Below are 15,675 nucleotides of genomic sequence, written 5' to 3'. Positions count from 1 at the left end.
GATGAAAAGAGGATCCCAGTATTTCATACCTTTGGAGTAGAAGTGAGCTGTCCCTGCTGAACCCTACCCATATTGCAGATTCATTGGCAAAATGCGCAGTGATAGGTAACTAGAATAGCATCCCATGTTTGACATGCAGGGAGGCAATATGTTAGTTGGATGGGCCATGACTACCTTGGTACTTACTAGTTGTATCACTTTTGGCAAGTTACTTAACCTCTCTCTGCTTTAGTGTCATTTTTCAGTATAAATAAAAATAGCCTTAAGTTTGTTGGGAGGATTAATGTTGGTAAATGCAGCTCTATAGGTAATACAGATTAGTCATGTGAGCATTTCCTCAGACATGCCTCTGACCATTCAACCATTACTCTCATATGATTCTGTTTGTCTTTATAGTACTTTCACTATATTAATAATATGCTTCTATACATGTATGTGTATGTACAGGGTGAGCATTCCTAATCAGAAACCCAAAATGCTCCTAAATCTAAAACTTTTGGATGCCTACATGACACCACAAGTAGAAAACTCTATACATAAGTACTTAACACAAACTTTGTTTCATGCACACAATTTTTTTTTTTTTTAATGGAGTCTCACTCTGTTGCCCAGGCTGGAGTGCAGTGGGGTGATCTTGGCTCACTACAGCCTCTACCTCCTGGGTTGAACCAGTTCTGCCTCAGCATCCCGAGTAGCTGAGATTACAGGCACCTGTCACACACCTGCTAATTTTTGTATTTTTAGTAGAGACAGGGTTTCACCATGTTGGCCAGGCCTATCTTGGCCTCATGTGATCCTTCCGCCTCCCAAAGTGCTGGGATTACAGGCATGAGCTACCATACCCAACCCAGGTACACAATTATTTAAAATATTGGCCAGGCATGGTGGCTCACACTTACAGTCCCAACACTTTGGGAAGCCTAGGCAGGAGGATTGCTTAAGGGCAGGAGTTTGAGGCCGACTTGGGCAACAGAAGACCCTGTTTCTACAAAAAATAAAAAATTAGCCAGGCATAGTGGTGCTACTCTGGGGCAGAAAGTTGCCTCAGCTCAGGAGTTTGAGGTTACAGTGAGTTGTGATCACACCACTGCACTCAAGCTTTTACCACTTTGATGGATTTGCTTCACTTACTCATTTACCAGCTTTTGGGGTTTTTCTTTGCACCACTTCTGGTGTGCCTAGAATACTTAGTATTTGGGCTCCATATCTATTTGATTTTGAATCCTTAATCTTTGGCTTCCAAGATAAAGATCATTCAGGTTGCAAATTCTGTGTGCTTTCTTACAGCAAAACCATGTGCTCTTACTGATCCATCATCAAGTGGCTGTTCTCCCAACAGCAGGACATCCATGTGGACTCCCTAAACTTAGCTGTGGGGCTGGATGCATTAACCACATGATTGGATGTTACAGTATCAATACCAAATGATGGATCCCCTTACTCAGCTCCAAGTTACATACAGCCAGATCAACATTTGGTACAGTAGTAAAACACTTGAGACCAGTCATAAATTTAGCCCCAAAGGTTAAAGCTTTAGGAATTTCTGCCATGGGTTGCCATGGTTCTGCCAAAGGTTGAGGCAGACCATTGAGACAGGTGCCAGAATATTGGGACCACATTGTATTGTCACTTTTGATATTTTACTTTTGAGGCTCTTTAAATGATTGTTGTGTATGCGTGTGTGTCCATACTACTTCAGGAGTAGGAGTAGGGGGTTGGGCTATTTGGAGAAGCTGATGGAAATTAGAGCACTGTTTTCCCAAAATAATACATATCAACACACACACACACACACACACACACACACACACACACACACACACATAGAGTATTCAGAAACAGTTTAGGATGGCCAGGTTAATAATCCACCTGTGACTTGCCATGAGGGTAGCAACTTTTTCTATACCGTAATTTAGTTCTTTATCATGTACTATTCTCATTTATCTTTTCGTGTGTGCGTGCTTTATCCCAGTGAGCAGGCATGCTTCCTACAAGGAACATATGCCTCTTTATGACCTCCAGTGATGTGTGCATGTAGGGACCTCACCTGGGGAAATCTTGCCAGTTGAGTCCTTTGAAGCTGCTGTGTTTCACTGAGGACAGGCAGCCTTCCCTTCAGCATTCCGTCCTCCACCCACCACCCTCCAACACAAAGCAGATTACCACAAGAGGACTTGGACCCTGCGTTCATGTTCTGTTTGCTTTCTAGGTTTTAGGCTAAAGCATTATTTACATACTCCTCATGCAAATATCCACTTGACTATTTAGAGAACAAAGCAGTGCCTACTGGAAAGTTTCGCGGTTTTTTTTTTTTAAAGTATTAATAAATGAATGCATTCTATTATTTAAATATTTGTGATGTCTTTATTCCTTTATCACCTCCATACTTCACCCCATGAACTCCCATACCCGTAATCAGGACCCCCTTTTTGTTCTATCCCATAAATTCTCTAACTGCACTCCTTTCCTGGCATGTGCTTGTGCCAAAAAAAAAGCAGGCATAAGCCTGATGTTAACAGAACGGCAGCCATGTGGTTTTTCCTTTTTTTTTTTTTTTTCTGGTCCTTCCTTCCCTCTTACAAATCTCCAGGGGCTACCTTTCAATCCTAACTTTGGAAGGGTTTTCCCATCTCCAGGCTGGTCTCCTTGACTGGCTAGGTAATTACAGCCACCTGGTGGCCATATGGGGAAACAACAGATGGATTGCCCCCAAAATACCTGGTGAGACCCTGTTTTTTTGAGTTTTGCTCTTGTTGCCCAAGCTGGAGTGCAATGGCGCTATCTCGGCTCACTGCAGCCTGCACCTCCCGGGTTCAAGTGATTCTCCTGCCTCAGCCTCCCAAGTAGCTGGGATTACAGGCACACAACACCATGCACAGCTAATTTTTTGCATTTTTAGTAGAAAAGGGGCTTCACCACGTTGGCCAGGCTGGTCCCAAACTCCTGACCTCAGGTGATCTGCCCGCCTCAGCCTCCCAAAGTGCTGGGATTGTAGGCATGAGCCACTATGCTCGGCCAGAGACCCTCTATGGAATAATTTTTGGTTTTGGATATAGGGGAAGCCAGGAAAGAAAATCCTGTGGTAGAGACTATAGCACAGGAACCAGACATCCTATTTCTTGGTCCTTCCTTGCCTAGTAGGGCACAACATCTCCCCCACTAGTTGTAGACGGATGAGTTTACTTAATATTTGAGTTAATTCAAAATTTATTGAGCAGCAACTGTGTGCTCAGCAGTGAGAATATAGCACTGAGCAAGATGTGAGCAAGATCTCTGCCCTCATGAGCTTACAATCTAGCAGTGCAGCCAGCCAATTACATCCATAATTTTACAAATGTCATAAAGACTCTGGAAAATGCATGGTGCTAACCGATTTAACAGAAAGTCTTGACCTACCAAGAAATCAGAAAAGACCTCCCGGAGGAAGGAACATTTAGGATCAGCTAGGTGGAAGGTGAAAGGAAGAGTGCTGCAAGCAGAGAGGACACTGCGTGAGGGCTCTGAGGCAAGACGTTTAATGAACTGAAAGCCAGTGTGTCTGGGCCACAGAGGACAAAGAGGGGTATTATGAGATGAGCCTGAATTATACAAGGCCTTTGAATTTGGGACTTTATTCCAAAAGCAGGTGGAAGCCACTGAAGAAGCTAAGGCAAGTTAGATGTTTAGGCTCGTTTTTCATAGCTGACTCTCATCGCAACATGGAAGGCAGAAGTGGACACGGGAAAACAGGTTAGGAAGTTTCCACAGCAGTCTGGACAAGAGGTGATGGTAATTTGGAGAAAGATGGGTTCCAGAGATATCAGAAGACAGAATATACTTAATGAGTGACTGGATGTGTGAGGAAAGGGATGTGTTTCTGGCAAGAGGTACTGAAGTAGGAGTCTTTGGAAGAGGTTCAGGTTTTGGCAGAATGTGGACACCCCATAGGCACAGGACAGGCCCTGAGGCTTGCACTAGAGGAACAGCATAGTTCCATTCTCAAATAGTTCAGGGTTTAATTGAGCAAACAAGGTACACGTAATTGCAGAGCTGATTAAAGATCAAAATGATCGATTTAGATAATTGACGGACTCCTGCATTCCATGGGGTTAGAGTTAAGCCCTCCATGTCACAGTAAATTTAGATACTGCTGAAGCCAACAGCAATGTTTCCACCTTTGTTCATGCCTCTCATAACCCCTCAGAGAACACCTAGACAGCTCACCCAGTATCTTACAGGGGCCACCTTCTCCTGTGCTAGGCCGTGGTGCCCCCTGGCAGGAAGACACACTAAATTCTTCTTGATTTTTTTTTTTTGCTTGCTGCTGCCAGGAAGTTCACCTGCTATTCTCAAATCTCCTCCCCTCCTTAAGTTGAAGGAGACCAAATCTAGCCATTTACCCCCATAGTGGTTCTTTTTTGGTCACTAAGAGTTTCCTGACTTAGCGTCTCTCTTTACATTACCCCTGCCAAGGTCCCTCTTCGAGAGTCACTACCTTGCAACCCTGTCTTCCTTATCTTCTCCAAGTGGCAAACTGCCTCCTTTTTCTCCCTCTCCGCTAATTTGCCGGCCTTTTCCCCACTGTATTTTTCCCTCGGTTTGGTAAATACCCACCTCTTTGCCCCAGAAAAGTCAGAAGAGAAGTTTGGGGTATGAGATGAACAAGGAAGTAGCCCCAATCGTTATTGCTTAGCTGATACAGCCTTCCTTGCCTCCTCTTTGCCACAGGAAAACTCTGCAAACCCCCTTCCAGAGACATTAACTGCTGACTATTCAATAGGCTCACGGTTTTCCTGTTGTGCAAGGAGCCTAGGACAAAGCCACACCCCAAATCCTTGCTCTGAGAGCAGTGGTTACAAATATGAACATGAGATTAGACATTCAGATGGTCCCTTTCTATCAAAGAATATAGACTTTGGAGTTGGACAGACTTGAATTTGCATCCTGGCTCTAGTAGTTTCTAACTAGTGTGCCTTTGAGCTATTAAACTTTTCTAAGTTTCAAAAGACTTATCTGTAAAATAGTAATGGTATCCACCTTCTGGGGTCGTTTTCTTGAAGAGGCTATTTGGGAGCTGAGGCAGGAGGATCACTTGAGGCCAGGAGTTTGAGACCAGCCTGGGCAACAGAGTGAGACCCTGTGTCTATAAAAAAAAAAACAAAAACAAAAAAAGCAGCTAGGCATTGTGGCAGGTACCTGTAGTCCCAGCTACTCAAGGCAGAGGTGGGAGGATCACTTGTGCCCAGGAGTTCGAGGCTGAAGTAAGCCATGATTCTGCCACTGTACTCCAGCCTCGGTGACAGAGCAAGACCCCTTCTCTTTGAGGGGGAAAAAAAAGTGTGTGTGTGTGTGTGTGTGTGAAGTACCTAGCATAATATCTAGCCTGAATTGCCTGATAATGATTCACTTCCTTTCTTTCCCTTGGGTTTCAGCTGCCAAATACTCTTCTACAAGTAAGATAAGCCAGCTTTGTATGGTCAATGATAAACATTTCCCGTTCCTGTTTTTATAAATCCCATCTTCCTGCACACATCTCATTTCCATCATTGCCAAAAAAGTTCTTCCATCTCTCACCTTTGTAGAACTACTCTCAACTATCAAACAGTTCTGCCTGAACTCTATCATTTTCTACATCTCCCTAAACCAAGACACTTGATCTTCTTCTATCATTCCCAAAGATTAATTCACTTCTAGCATTCTCCCTAATTTTCTCAGAGCAAATTGTAATGAAGGCAGGGAATAGGGCCTTTACACTTCAGAAGGGCACAGGCTAGTTCCTAGAGAGGAACGGATATCTAGGTCCAGGCAGCCCTCGGCCCCACCGCTTTTCCTCAAGGCACAGAAAAAGCCAAACTCAAAATATGTCTTGAGTCTACATGAGTGTACATCTCCTTTCCTACAGCTCTGTGAGATCATCATTGAAGTACAGAAGTATTGCAGGTATGTGAAGTGTACTGTCCATACTGAGATAGTCAAATTCTTCTTCCTCATCCCGGATCCCATTCTCTTCCAGGGTAAAATCCATGTTCAGGTTCTTCCCTTCATATTTCCACGTGTAGCTGGCAGCATGTGCATTATAGGGGAGATAGCGGTGTAGGATTTCCCATATTGACTCCAGAACCCCCACCTGGAGAACATAGAAGCACCCACTCCCAGAATTCTGGACGGAGTATATGCATACACACACCAGGATCAGAGCGCCTCCCTTGGCAGAGAACAGCTTCAGGCACTCTACAGCCCCAGAAAAAGAAAAAAGCCGAAACTCCAGCATGCAATGAACAAGACCCTACAGATCTGAATGGCAGCCAATTCTAACTAACCCATGGCCATAAAGGGTCAACTGTCCCCTCACTATATCCATGCAATAGATTAATAAGAAAGTTGAAATGCTGTCCAACAGCATGTAAGAGCTTCGAAGGACCACCATCACTAAGATGCATGAACTGCTGTCCCGGGCTTATAAAGGAGTCTCTTGTCCCCTTGTGACCCAGATACTCCTAGAATTCCCAACCCTGGGGACCTAAGTGCTGTGCTTTCCTCAGTAGCCTCAATGTAAAGGACAGAAAATACAGCTCCCGCCGGTTATGGAAAAACTGACAGCCTGAAGATCGGCCTGAAGATTTGCTGGGATTCCTGTTCCCTCTAACCTGCGCCCCACCCCCGCCACCAGTTCTCACCTCCAGTGTGTGCTCCTGCGACGTGAGCGTGTTAATGATGCGGATGCTCCGGCTCTTGGCAGACAGCCGCCCCACCTCATAATACGACCTCTGCCACCAGGGCTTCCCAAAATCGTTGGCCCAGTCCGAACAGGGCAGCTGAGGCGGAACGTGCACAAAGCGGCCCCGCGGGGTGCAATACCTCAGGCAGCCGGTCAGCGGATCTACGTGCTTGCGGATCTTTAAAGGAGGGTTTGGGGCAAGGGGGTTGAAGCCAGATCCTATTTAAGGATCTAGCTAGCCTCCGCTTTTCCTCCCCATCCCCGCTCTCCATTGCCTCTACTCACAACCCCAGATTCCAGCAGAACTCACGTCTCTGGTCTTTGGATCAAACCAGTGACTGATGTCCTGGCCCGCAACTTCCACGATGGGTTTCAGCAGCAAGTTCCCTGGGAAAGAGCAGCCACTGTCAATGCCAGCCCTTCAAGAACCAGGCAAGCACACACACACACACACACACACACACACACACACACACACACACACACTCCGGCCCCGGCCCAACGTGTGGCCCTTACCCTTATATTCCTCTGCCAATGGCGTTAGGTCGTACACGCGTCCCAGGTAAGACACCCAGAGGTCTTCGGGCCTGTTATGTTGGGCCACCTCCGCCGGCGTGAAATAGCGACGCTGAAAATGCTCTAAATCTGGCCCAGCCACCAGACCCCGGCGCGGCATGGCTCTTGCTCTGTCGGTCACTGGCTCCCTTGGTTACTCCTTTGCTCCTCAGCACGCACGCACTACTGCGACCTCCGTCGCGTCCGGGAGCCACGGGGAGCGCGTTTATCCGCTGACATGGAAACCATTGTCCTTTCCCGGCCACCGTCCACGAAGATTAAACACCGGGGCGGAGCTGGGACTGCAAGCGTTCACGGGAAACGTAGTGTGAGTCCCGCATCGGGCATAGAAAGATTAATTGAGTTGCGCCGCTTTCAGGAACTGGAGCCGGCGGGGGTGCGAGGGGAAGGCGCGGAAAACGAATATGCTCCGTTTTAATTCAGTGGCCTGGGTTACGTGGGATATTTAGTACAGACTATCTCCCTGAGACACAAAAGTAAGGGAGGAAGCAGTATGAAAGAATGTTTTCTCGCCAAATTCCAGAGTTTCTAAAGGGTAAGAAACTGAGGTAAAGGTCTCGCGATATCTGAAGACATCCGGCGTAGTACGTTTCAGTGAGCCGCAGCCCTAGGGAGGTAGCAGAAGCTCGCGAGATCTCTGCAGTTGCCGAGGAGACTAGGAGTGGGAGAAAAGGTGATCTCGCGAAAGGAAAGGGAGCGGGAGCACTCGCGAGATCTCGGATCACTCAACCTGAAAGGTGCTTAGGAAGCTGAAAAGCCCAGAGGAGGCCTCCGGGCAAATGGCTGGAGCTGGACCGACCATGCTGCTACGAGAAGAGAATGGCTGTTGCAGTCGGCGTCAAAGCAGCTCCAGCGCCGGGGTTAGCACGGGCTCTGATTCTGGGACTGAGGGGCAGTCGAGCAGCAAGATGGAGGGTGTGGGGAACTGCAGCTCCCGGCAGCCTCTGGGCTTCGTGTGAGTGCCCTGCGGGCTGCCGGGAGCTGTGGTTCCTCGGGCGGGCAGCCAGGGTTGTGCGGTCTGAGCGCTTGTCTGCCCCTCGCAGGATTCGGACGGAGAGCGCGAAGACTCGGCGGCTGCGCGCGCCCGGCAGCAGCTGGAGGCGCTGCTCAACAAGACTATGCGCATTCGCATGACAGATGGACGGACGCTGGTTGGCTGCTTCCTCTGCACTGACCGCGACTGCAATGTCATCCTGGGCTCGGCGCAGGAGTTCCTCAAGCCGTCGGGTCAGTGCCGGGGGAATGCACACCCTCTTGGGAATGTGGCGGACCCTTACGCAAGGCATTTCCCCTGCGGGGCCTGGCTGCACCCCTTGTTTTCTGGGACCCGTTTTCGTGGCTCAGAGGGGCAGGACTGATTCTGGCCCGCTTCCCTGATGCTCTGATCCTTCTTTCCAGATTCCTTCTCTGCCGGGGAGCCCCGTGTGCTGGGCCTGGCCATGGTACCCGGACACCACATTGTTTCCATTGAGGTGCAGAGGGAGAGCCTGACCGGGCCTCCGTATCTCTGACCACGATCGCATTACACCTTTCAGACTGCATTAAACTTACGACCGAATGGGCCCGTGTCTGTGTGTACCTGGGATGGCAGGGCAGGGATAGCACACCTCACCCCTAGAGGAAAGGCTTCATCCGAAGTCGGGAGCACTCTTAACCCTCCTCTCCCAACCGGGTTGTCCAGCGGTGCCAAAGGTTTTCTCAGGTTCAGAGGTAGAGATGGGGGACAGGGCTGAAGGACAGACCAACAGGCCCCAGGGTGGGCCCCTGCATCTTCCCTCCCACGCTGCTGCTCCAGAATTGCGGCGGGAGGGGGTGTCATCCTGCTCCGGAAGACCCATTGTTTCCCGCCCCGGCCTGGCAACACCGAGTTCCTCTAAGCTGGGGTCAGAGAACGGGCTCAGGTCCCCAAGGGGAGCAGGGCAGGCGGCTGAGGCTGGGCCCCCTCCTCTCTATTGATGGGGAGGTGCCTGGGGTCAGGGACAAATCTCCGAGGTCTGGCCAGGAAGAACGGACAAAAGCGATAAGGCCAGGGGTCTGAAGGATGCAGCTCTCTGCGCATTTGCAGCCCTGGCACGTTTCCTGTTCCTCGGCACGGGGCAGGGATGATTGTACTTGTGCCACTCTTCTGTTCGCAGAGCACGTTCGTTAAATCTTTATTGACGTGTGGACACTCCTTCCCCTCCGGCCCCGCCCCCCAGCCCCAGAAATACCGGAGGAGCTGCTCCATAAAAGGAGGGCATGAGATTGTGGTCCCATTCACGACAGGGCTGAGGGGGAGGTGTGCAGGGTCCAGCCCAGAAGTTGAGGATTTAGATGTGGGTAATGGAAGGAAAGGGGGTTTTCCGGGATGTAGGGGCTTTCATCAGCATTGGCTCCACTGATGCTGCTGTTCCCAAAGGGATGTTAGGACTCCGATCGGCGAGGGGGGGTGGGGCGCAGGGCAGGTCGGAAGATGCGGGGCTTCCAGTCCTTAGGCCGAATAAGAGGGAAGGCAGCCGTCAGGGTTCTTCTTGACTCGGGGATAATTAGACCCAGACCTTTCCTGATGTGGGAAGGGCCTGGGACCCTGGTGAGGCCCGGGTTTGCCTCGGCTGCGAGGCGCGCCGACGCCGATAAAGGGCTCGGCTGTAGGGCACGAGGCAATCGGCTAGGCGGAGGCGCAGGCAGAGGCGGCGGTAGCTGGCCAGAGCAAGCACGAGCAGCGGCACGAGAAGCAGGAATCCGGTGACCAGAAGGGCCGTGAAACCGGGGTCCCGCAGGTGCGCGGTGCAAGGGGGTGCCTGGGAGCGCAGGAACTGTGGGAGAAGAGGAGTCAGGCCCAAGCCGACTGGGCCATAACTGTGCACGGGGTAGAAACAGCCCAAGCGGGTTCAAGTTGTGGCCCATAAACCCCACCGCCAGCATCACCACACACCAACACCCAACACTCACACCCCGGGGCGCACGCTCACCTGAGAGTGGCAGAGGAAGCCGAAGCCCAGCATGGTGACAGCGGGTAGCAAGATGGTCCCTAGCACCAGCGCCAGCAGGAGAAGATTGAAGGCAGCCACCAGCAGATTCTGGGCTGTTACGAGCACAGCGCAGGCCCAGCAGTCCAGGGGGTCCCGGGGCTCTGGGCCGCCGGGAACCGCTCGTGGTGCCCCGGGGACATCCGCCATGGCCTGCCTGTATCCCGCCCTCCTGGGCCGCTGCCTTATAGTCCTCTTTCCTGCCCCTCCCCCGGCCCAGCCTCTCCCCACCCCCCTTATCCTGGAATGCGGCTGTAGGATTAGGCACCCCCCATCCTGAGGAGCGGACCAGAGCCCTGGACATTCCACAGGCACCTCCGGGGAGGGGCTCGCCCTTGCCAGGGTCTGCGCAGCCCTCGCCATCAATCACGGTCTTGCAGCCCTCCCGGTACTCTCCCTGCTATCAACCAGCACGTTAGCAAAACAGGATTTTTTTCTGCTTTTATTTTTAATATTAATATTCTCACACAAAAATCACCGAAAATAGGGGTAGGGTTGGGAAGACCCCTCTGCCCCTAGGGCAGAGAGACAGTGCAGTGCGAGGGTGTGGGACTGTAAACCCCCCATCCCTCCGCAGCCCCAGCGTGGACAAAAAACCACCAACAAAACGAAAATAAAGCCCCAGAGAAACTCACCCCGGGGTGTCCCTGCCCCAGTGAGGCCCTGGCCCTGGGTTGTTTCACACGTAAAAACAAAAGGGGGTGGGGGTGAAGGTCTGTGTTTTTAAAGTTGGCCGGGACTGGGAAGGACGGGGTTCCTTTTCCTCATAGTTCTTTCTTTAAAACCTTTAAATTTTTTTATTTTATTTTCTTTATTTTTTTTTACAAAATACCATTTCAGTTCCCACTTCTTCCCCTACAGTACAGGAGTCGCTCACCCTCAGGCGGGGTTGGGGTCGGGTCAGAGGTGGGGGGACTGGTCCAAGAAAGTGCAGGACACAGGGGAGGCGAGCGGGTTTGAGCACCATGAGAACCCGGCTGGAGCCGCGGGCGGACGGGTGGAGACGGTCGGGCCGGGCCCGGACACATACTGGGGCGCAGGGAGAGCCCGGCGGTGGGCGGTCCCCGCAGGGGCGGGCAGGATGGCTTGGGGGTGTGGGAGGTCGGGTTTTCCCAAAAATGAATAAATAGAGGTGAGTGGGACTGTTATAAATTAAAAACAAAAAAACAAAAAAAGAACAAAAATTACAAATCATAAACCAAGTGAATAAAGAGACATGTACAGGGGTCACAGCTAGCATTGGAAGTAAAAAAAAGGAGGTTCTGGGGGAGGGGTAAAGCCCATAGAAAGAATCTCATTAAAAACCTCGGCTGCCGTAACGTCTATGTACATACACGAGCCGCGTGCATCTGCGCCGGGCGGGCGGGCGGCTGGCAGGGTGAGGGAACCCGTATGTGACCCCCGCCGCCGCCGGAGCCTGGTCCTTGTGTCTGTTGCTAAAAAGGCCAAAGTCGGTGAGGGGAGGGGCTGGTGGGCGAGGGGCTGCCAGCCCCCTCCCCCGTCTCCCATTTTTTTTCCTTTTTTCCTCATATTTGCTTAAAAAAAAAAAAAATGTTTTTCTTAATAAATTAAGTGAGGGGAGCTGCCAATGGGGTGGAAGGGCTGGGCCCGACCCCCTTCCCGGCCAGAGGCGGGACCCAGGTCCAGCCCAGGCGTGTGCTGGTGGCCCCGCGGCGCCCTGCAAGGGCCTGCAGGCGGGCGGGGCGTCCGGCCTCATCGCGACGTGCTGGCGGGGGCCTGTGGGGACAAAGCCGGCAGTGGCTCAGTGGCAGGCGCAGCCAGGCCCCTGAAGCCCGTCCCTGCAGCCTGCCCCAGTGCCCTCCTCCGCGGACCGCGCACCCGCGGGGCCCTCACCAGCGTGAAGGCGTCGTAGGCCTGCGCCAGCTCCTCCGTGCGGTACTGCTCCAGCACCACCACGCCCTGCAGGCCCGCGCTGCGGCGCCGGGCACAGCCCTCGCAGTGTACCAGGTACGTGTTGCGGCTGCCGTTCTCACTTGTCACGAACAGGATGTTGAACACCTCCACCTGGGGCAGGGAGGAGGGGGCCGTCAGGAGGAGGAAGGGCCACTGTGGACACACTCAGGGGGCGCAGGAGAGCCGGCCCACTCACGTCGCACTCGTTGCAGTAGTAGGCTGGTTCGTCCTTGACCCGACCCTGGTAAGCGATTTTCTTCCCTGCCCGCACCAGGCTCTCACGTTGGACCTGACAGTGCTTCATGGACTGAAGCAGGCAGAATCTGGGGAACAGTGGGGTTGTGTTGAGGCCACCGGCAAGGAGGGCTGGGGTAGGGCTGGAGCAGGGGCAGAGGGGCAGCTCCAGGGCCCTCCCCACTTCATGTCCGGGTCCCCTCCTCTGTCCTGGGCATCTGTCATAGATGAGGTTTCCTGTGGCTTTTGTCTATTTGGACCACTAGGAAAGGTCAAGACCAGGGACCTAGGTAGCTTTCCCAGCACAGTAACGCTTGAGGCACAGGCAGACACGGATGGAGAGAGGTGAAGAATGGGGCGCAGTCAGACAGGAAGAACTAGAACAGGGATTGGGTAGGTGGAGATGGGCTCCCACTCAAATAGGGTCCTCACTTGATCATCTTGAACAAGTCAGGGTCGCTGATTTTGACTGTGCGAGCCACGTTCCATGACACGTGGATCATGGGCACGATGGATTTGACGTTCTTCACCTCGTTCCACTCATATCGTTCCAGGGCCAGCTGGTACTGATAGGCTGCGGGCCAGAGGCGATCACAATAGGGCTCTCACACAGCCCCCAGATACCTGGGCCCAAGCCCTTTCCCTCCCTGCTGGCGGCTCTCCAAGCCCCTCCTCCCAGCCCCTTGCGACTGAGGCCCCATACCCCGCCAACACCTGCCCCACCCTCTCACCGGTGAGGGGCCCCACGTTCCAGGCAATGTTGTTGCACCAGCCGGTGGCCTGCACCCAGTGCACAGTCCCCGCATTAATCCACACGAGGTCTCCAGGGCGCTGCACAAAGCGGTACACAGGAATATTGGATGCATAGAGATCATCCAGGATTGGCCACCAGGAACCCGTCAAGTAGTCCACGCCGTGCCTGCGAGGTGGCCACAAAGTCAGGTGGGAACTGGGGACCGAGGGCGGGGACGCGGTAGACTGACTCGCGTGGGACAGCACGCACCGGTCACAGAAGGCGCTGATGGTCTCCCAGTAGTGCTCGTGCACCGCGAACCACTCGCAGTCACCTGGGCCAATGTTGATGTTGACGGAGCAGAAGTTGTTATTCTCTTGGTGTCCTGCAGGGGTCGACAGAGAACGGCATGGCTGGCCCGGTCAGAGCTGCGATCCCCGCCAGCCCCGCCCTCTGCCCTCATTGGCTGACGGCTGAGCGGCCGCCGCCAACCCCTCCTCTTGCGCTTCCCGAAACCACGCGCCCAGGCGTGGAGCGCACCTGGCGTTCGGCTGCCGGGCACCTTCATATACAGCTGCACCGTGTTCATGCCCAGGATGGTGTGGCCCACGTGGCTCAGCATGTTGCCCGTGGATGTTACCCGCATGAAGGCGGGCAGCTTCAGCAACTCCTGCAGCTGGGGCTTCCACCTGCGGTGCGAAAATGCGACAAGAGAGAGGCTACACCCCGCCCCCGCCGCGAGGTCCCAGCCGCATTCCTGCCCCAGCTTTGCTAGCCTCAGCCCCACTGACCGCTTGGCATCAGACAGGTCGATGTTGGTGCCAAACTTGATGATGTGATGGTTCTTCGGGTCTGGGGCGCTGCTGCTGGGGCGAAGAGCACAGGTTGTTGGAGAGCAGAGGGAGGGGAAGGAAGCAGGAAGAGAAGGGACACACCGCTACCATACCTAGGAGGGGTTCCTGTGGTGCTGTCCGGCTCCTCTGACTCCTCGTCTTCACTCTCCTTCTCCTCCTGCTCAGCCAGAGGGTCGGCAGACCTGGGTCAGAGACCTTCCAAGAGCCCTCCCACCGCACCCCCAGTCCCAGGACCTGCCTCTGGCCACGTTCTCCTCTCACCTGCAGAGATTCCTGGAAGGATGAGGCCTGATACTGTGCGTACTTGGCAATGGTGGTGTGGGAACGGGAGCTCTCGCAGGGCCAGATCTGTCGAGTGCCTGTTAGGTCCCAGTTCTCATCTGAGGGCTGCTGCACCTGCGTGCGGACCTCCACGGTGTGCTCGCCACTCGCCTCCACCAGTGTCTTGGTGGAGAACAGGCCCAAATCTGCAAGGGAGGGCCAAGTAGGGCGTCGGGGCAGAGGCAGAGGATAGGGACCAAGGATCCGACAGACCCTTTCCCTTTCCTCCTCCTCTGGCCTCTGACAGGGTGGTCCTAGGCTTAGCAAAACTCAGCCCAGGAGAAATAGGCAGAAACCCTGGCCCCACAGGAAACTGCGAGTGCTGGCCTCTATCTGCATCCTCACCAGCCCTCTTTCTCCTGCAGCTGCTCAAGGACTCAGCCCCTCGACCAGTGTCCTCAGGTGTACACGTGGCCATGTGCACCGCACCTGGCACATAGTAGGTGCTCAATGAATGGTGGGTTCTCTTTTTCCCCATTTGGAATCTTTCTAGTCAAGATGGCAGCTTCTTTGAGATACCATTGGATCCAATTAAAGATTCAGTCAAGTGAAAACCTGAAATGTGCTTCAAATAACTCAGTGTGGAGAAGGGAGGTATACAGGTATAAAGGAGACAAGATTGACCTTTATATTTCTATACAGTTTCCGCTAATTTTCTGTGTTTGGAATTTTGCGCAATAAAAGACTGAAAGACAGCCCCAAAGTCACGTCTTTAGGGGTATTCTAAAATCTGTATTCTTCTCATCCTTAATCACCAAGAAATTCAGAAATGACCAGGGCCCTGACTATAACCCCTTCTCCCTTGCCAAATGCTGGGGATAGACAGAGACAGATAGGAGAAGAGCCCAAGGCCAGCTGACTCATCACTCAGAGGACTCCTCATAGCCACTGTGGGTCTTCCGGTGTGGGATTTCTCAGAGGATCCCACATTCCCCAGACCCTTGTAGCTCTCCCTGACACTCTGCCTCCCATACTCACTGAGCCGCAGGGAGCCTGCCAGGCCCCGGATCACTGTGATGGGATTTCGAGGGTCGGTACAGAACTGCAGCAGGACTGGTGAGAAAGCATCCCGTTTGCTCTCCAGCTGAGACATGACCGGAAGAGCTGGGGTCAGAGCCCTGGCCCAGGCTCAGAGCACCCCAGCTGTCCCCAGCACTGTCTTAGAACCCACTGGTAGGGGTCGTTCTGAGTACAAGTGGCACACATACATAGATGCTGGGTGTAGGGGGGTTCAGTTTTTCCCGGGGCAGCTTCTCCTCAGTGTTGATCTTCGGTTTCACAGACTGGGCCGGGGAAAGGTAGGACTCTCGAAACTTCCCTTTCACCTTGGCATTCCTG

The 15,675-nt window shown here is 52.8% G+C and overlaps 4 protein-coding genes across 17 annotated transcripts in view; 1 reads left to right on the top strand and 3 right to left on the bottom strand.

Annotated features, from left to right (window-relative positions):
- Positions 1–5,871: 5,871 nt before the first annotated feature.
- On the bottom strand, positions 5,872–7,429 carry CYB5D1 (cytochrome b5 domain containing 1). The gene is made up of 4 exons (XM_003929194.4): positions 7,214–7,429; positions 7,008–7,084; positions 6,657–6,875; positions 5,872–6,106 (listed from the first exon to the last, which is right to left on the bottom strand). Exons 1-4 carry the CDS (start codon positions 7,371–7,373, stop codon positions 5,876–5,878), a joined length of 687 nt encoding a protein of 228 aa, XP_003929243.1. The 5' UTR covers positions 7,374–7,429; the 3' UTR covers positions 5,872–5,875.
- Positions 7,430–7,474: 45 nt separating this feature from the next.
- NAA38 (N-alpha-acetyltransferase 38, NatC auxiliary subunit) lies at positions 7,475–8,831 on the top strand. Of its 2 annotated transcripts, none has more exons than XM_010339806.3 (3): positions 7,475–7,580; positions 8,317–8,500; positions 8,672–8,831. In XM_010339806.3, the coding sequence occupies exons 1-3, from the start codon at positions 7,491–7,493 to the stop codon at positions 8,782–8,784; spliced, it is 387 nt and encodes a 128-aa protein (XP_010338108.2). In that variant the 5' UTR covers positions 7,475–7,490; the 3' UTR covers positions 8,785–8,831. The 2 variants fall into 2 exon arrangements, with proteins under 2 accessions (XP_010338108.2, XP_003929244.2); XM_003929195.4 differs by lacking the exon at positions 7,475–7,580 and adding an exon at positions 7,928–8,133.
- Positions 8,829–10,497, bottom strand: TMEM88 (transmembrane protein 88). Its single transcript, XM_003929193.3, has 2 exons — positions 10,225–10,497; positions 8,829–10,068 (listed from the first exon to the last, which is right to left on the bottom strand). The coding sequence occupies exons 1-2, from the start codon at positions 10,429–10,431 to the stop codon at positions 9,799–9,801; spliced, it is 477 nt and encodes a 158-aa protein (XP_003929242.2). The 5' UTR covers positions 10,432–10,497; the 3' UTR covers positions 8,829–9,798.
- Positions 10,498–10,710: 213 nt separating this feature from the next.
- The window catches only part of KDM6B (lysine demethylase 6B), a 21,677-nt gene continuing 16,712 nt past the window's right edge, over positions 10,711–15,675 (bottom strand). For 11 of the 13 annotated variants that reach the window (XM_039476052.2, XM_074388149.1, XM_074388153.1 and 8 more), the window contains 11 exons: positions 15,546–15,672; positions 15,316–15,421; positions 14,278–14,483; positions 14,109–14,173; positions 13,954–14,025; positions 13,703–13,851; positions 13,433–13,547; positions 13,161–13,348; positions 12,862–13,003; positions 12,392–12,518; positions 10,711–12,306 (listed from right to left, as the gene is read on the bottom strand). In XM_039476052.2, coding sequence (XP_039331986.1) covers positions 11,995–12,306; positions 12,392–12,518; positions 12,862–13,003; positions 13,161–13,348; positions 13,433–13,547; positions 13,703–13,851; positions 13,954–14,025; positions 14,109–14,173; positions 14,278–14,483; positions 15,316–15,421; positions 15,546–15,672 — 1,609 coding nt within the window. In that variant the 3' untranslated portion in view covers positions 10,711–11,994. The remainder of the gene's footprint in view (positions 12,307–12,391; positions 12,519–12,861; positions 13,004–13,160; positions 13,349–13,432; positions 13,548–13,702; positions 13,852–13,953; positions 14,026–14,108; positions 14,174–14,277; positions 14,484–15,315; positions 15,422–15,545; positions 15,673–15,675) is intronic. The other 2 variants (XM_039476054.2, XM_074388155.1) reach the window with 1 other exon arrangement.

The sequence above is a fragment of the Saimiri boliviensis genome, chromosome 17 (genome assembly GCF_048565385.1).
Source record: "Saimiri boliviensis isolate mSaiBol1 chromosome 17, mSaiBol1.pri, whole genome shotgun sequence".
NCBI classification, from domain to species: Eukaryota; Metazoa; Chordata; class Mammalia; order Primates; family Cebidae; genus Saimiri; species Saimiri boliviensis.
The sequence above is the reverse complement of the archived record's forward strand: the minus strand, read 5'-3'. Positions and strand labels throughout refer to the sequence as shown.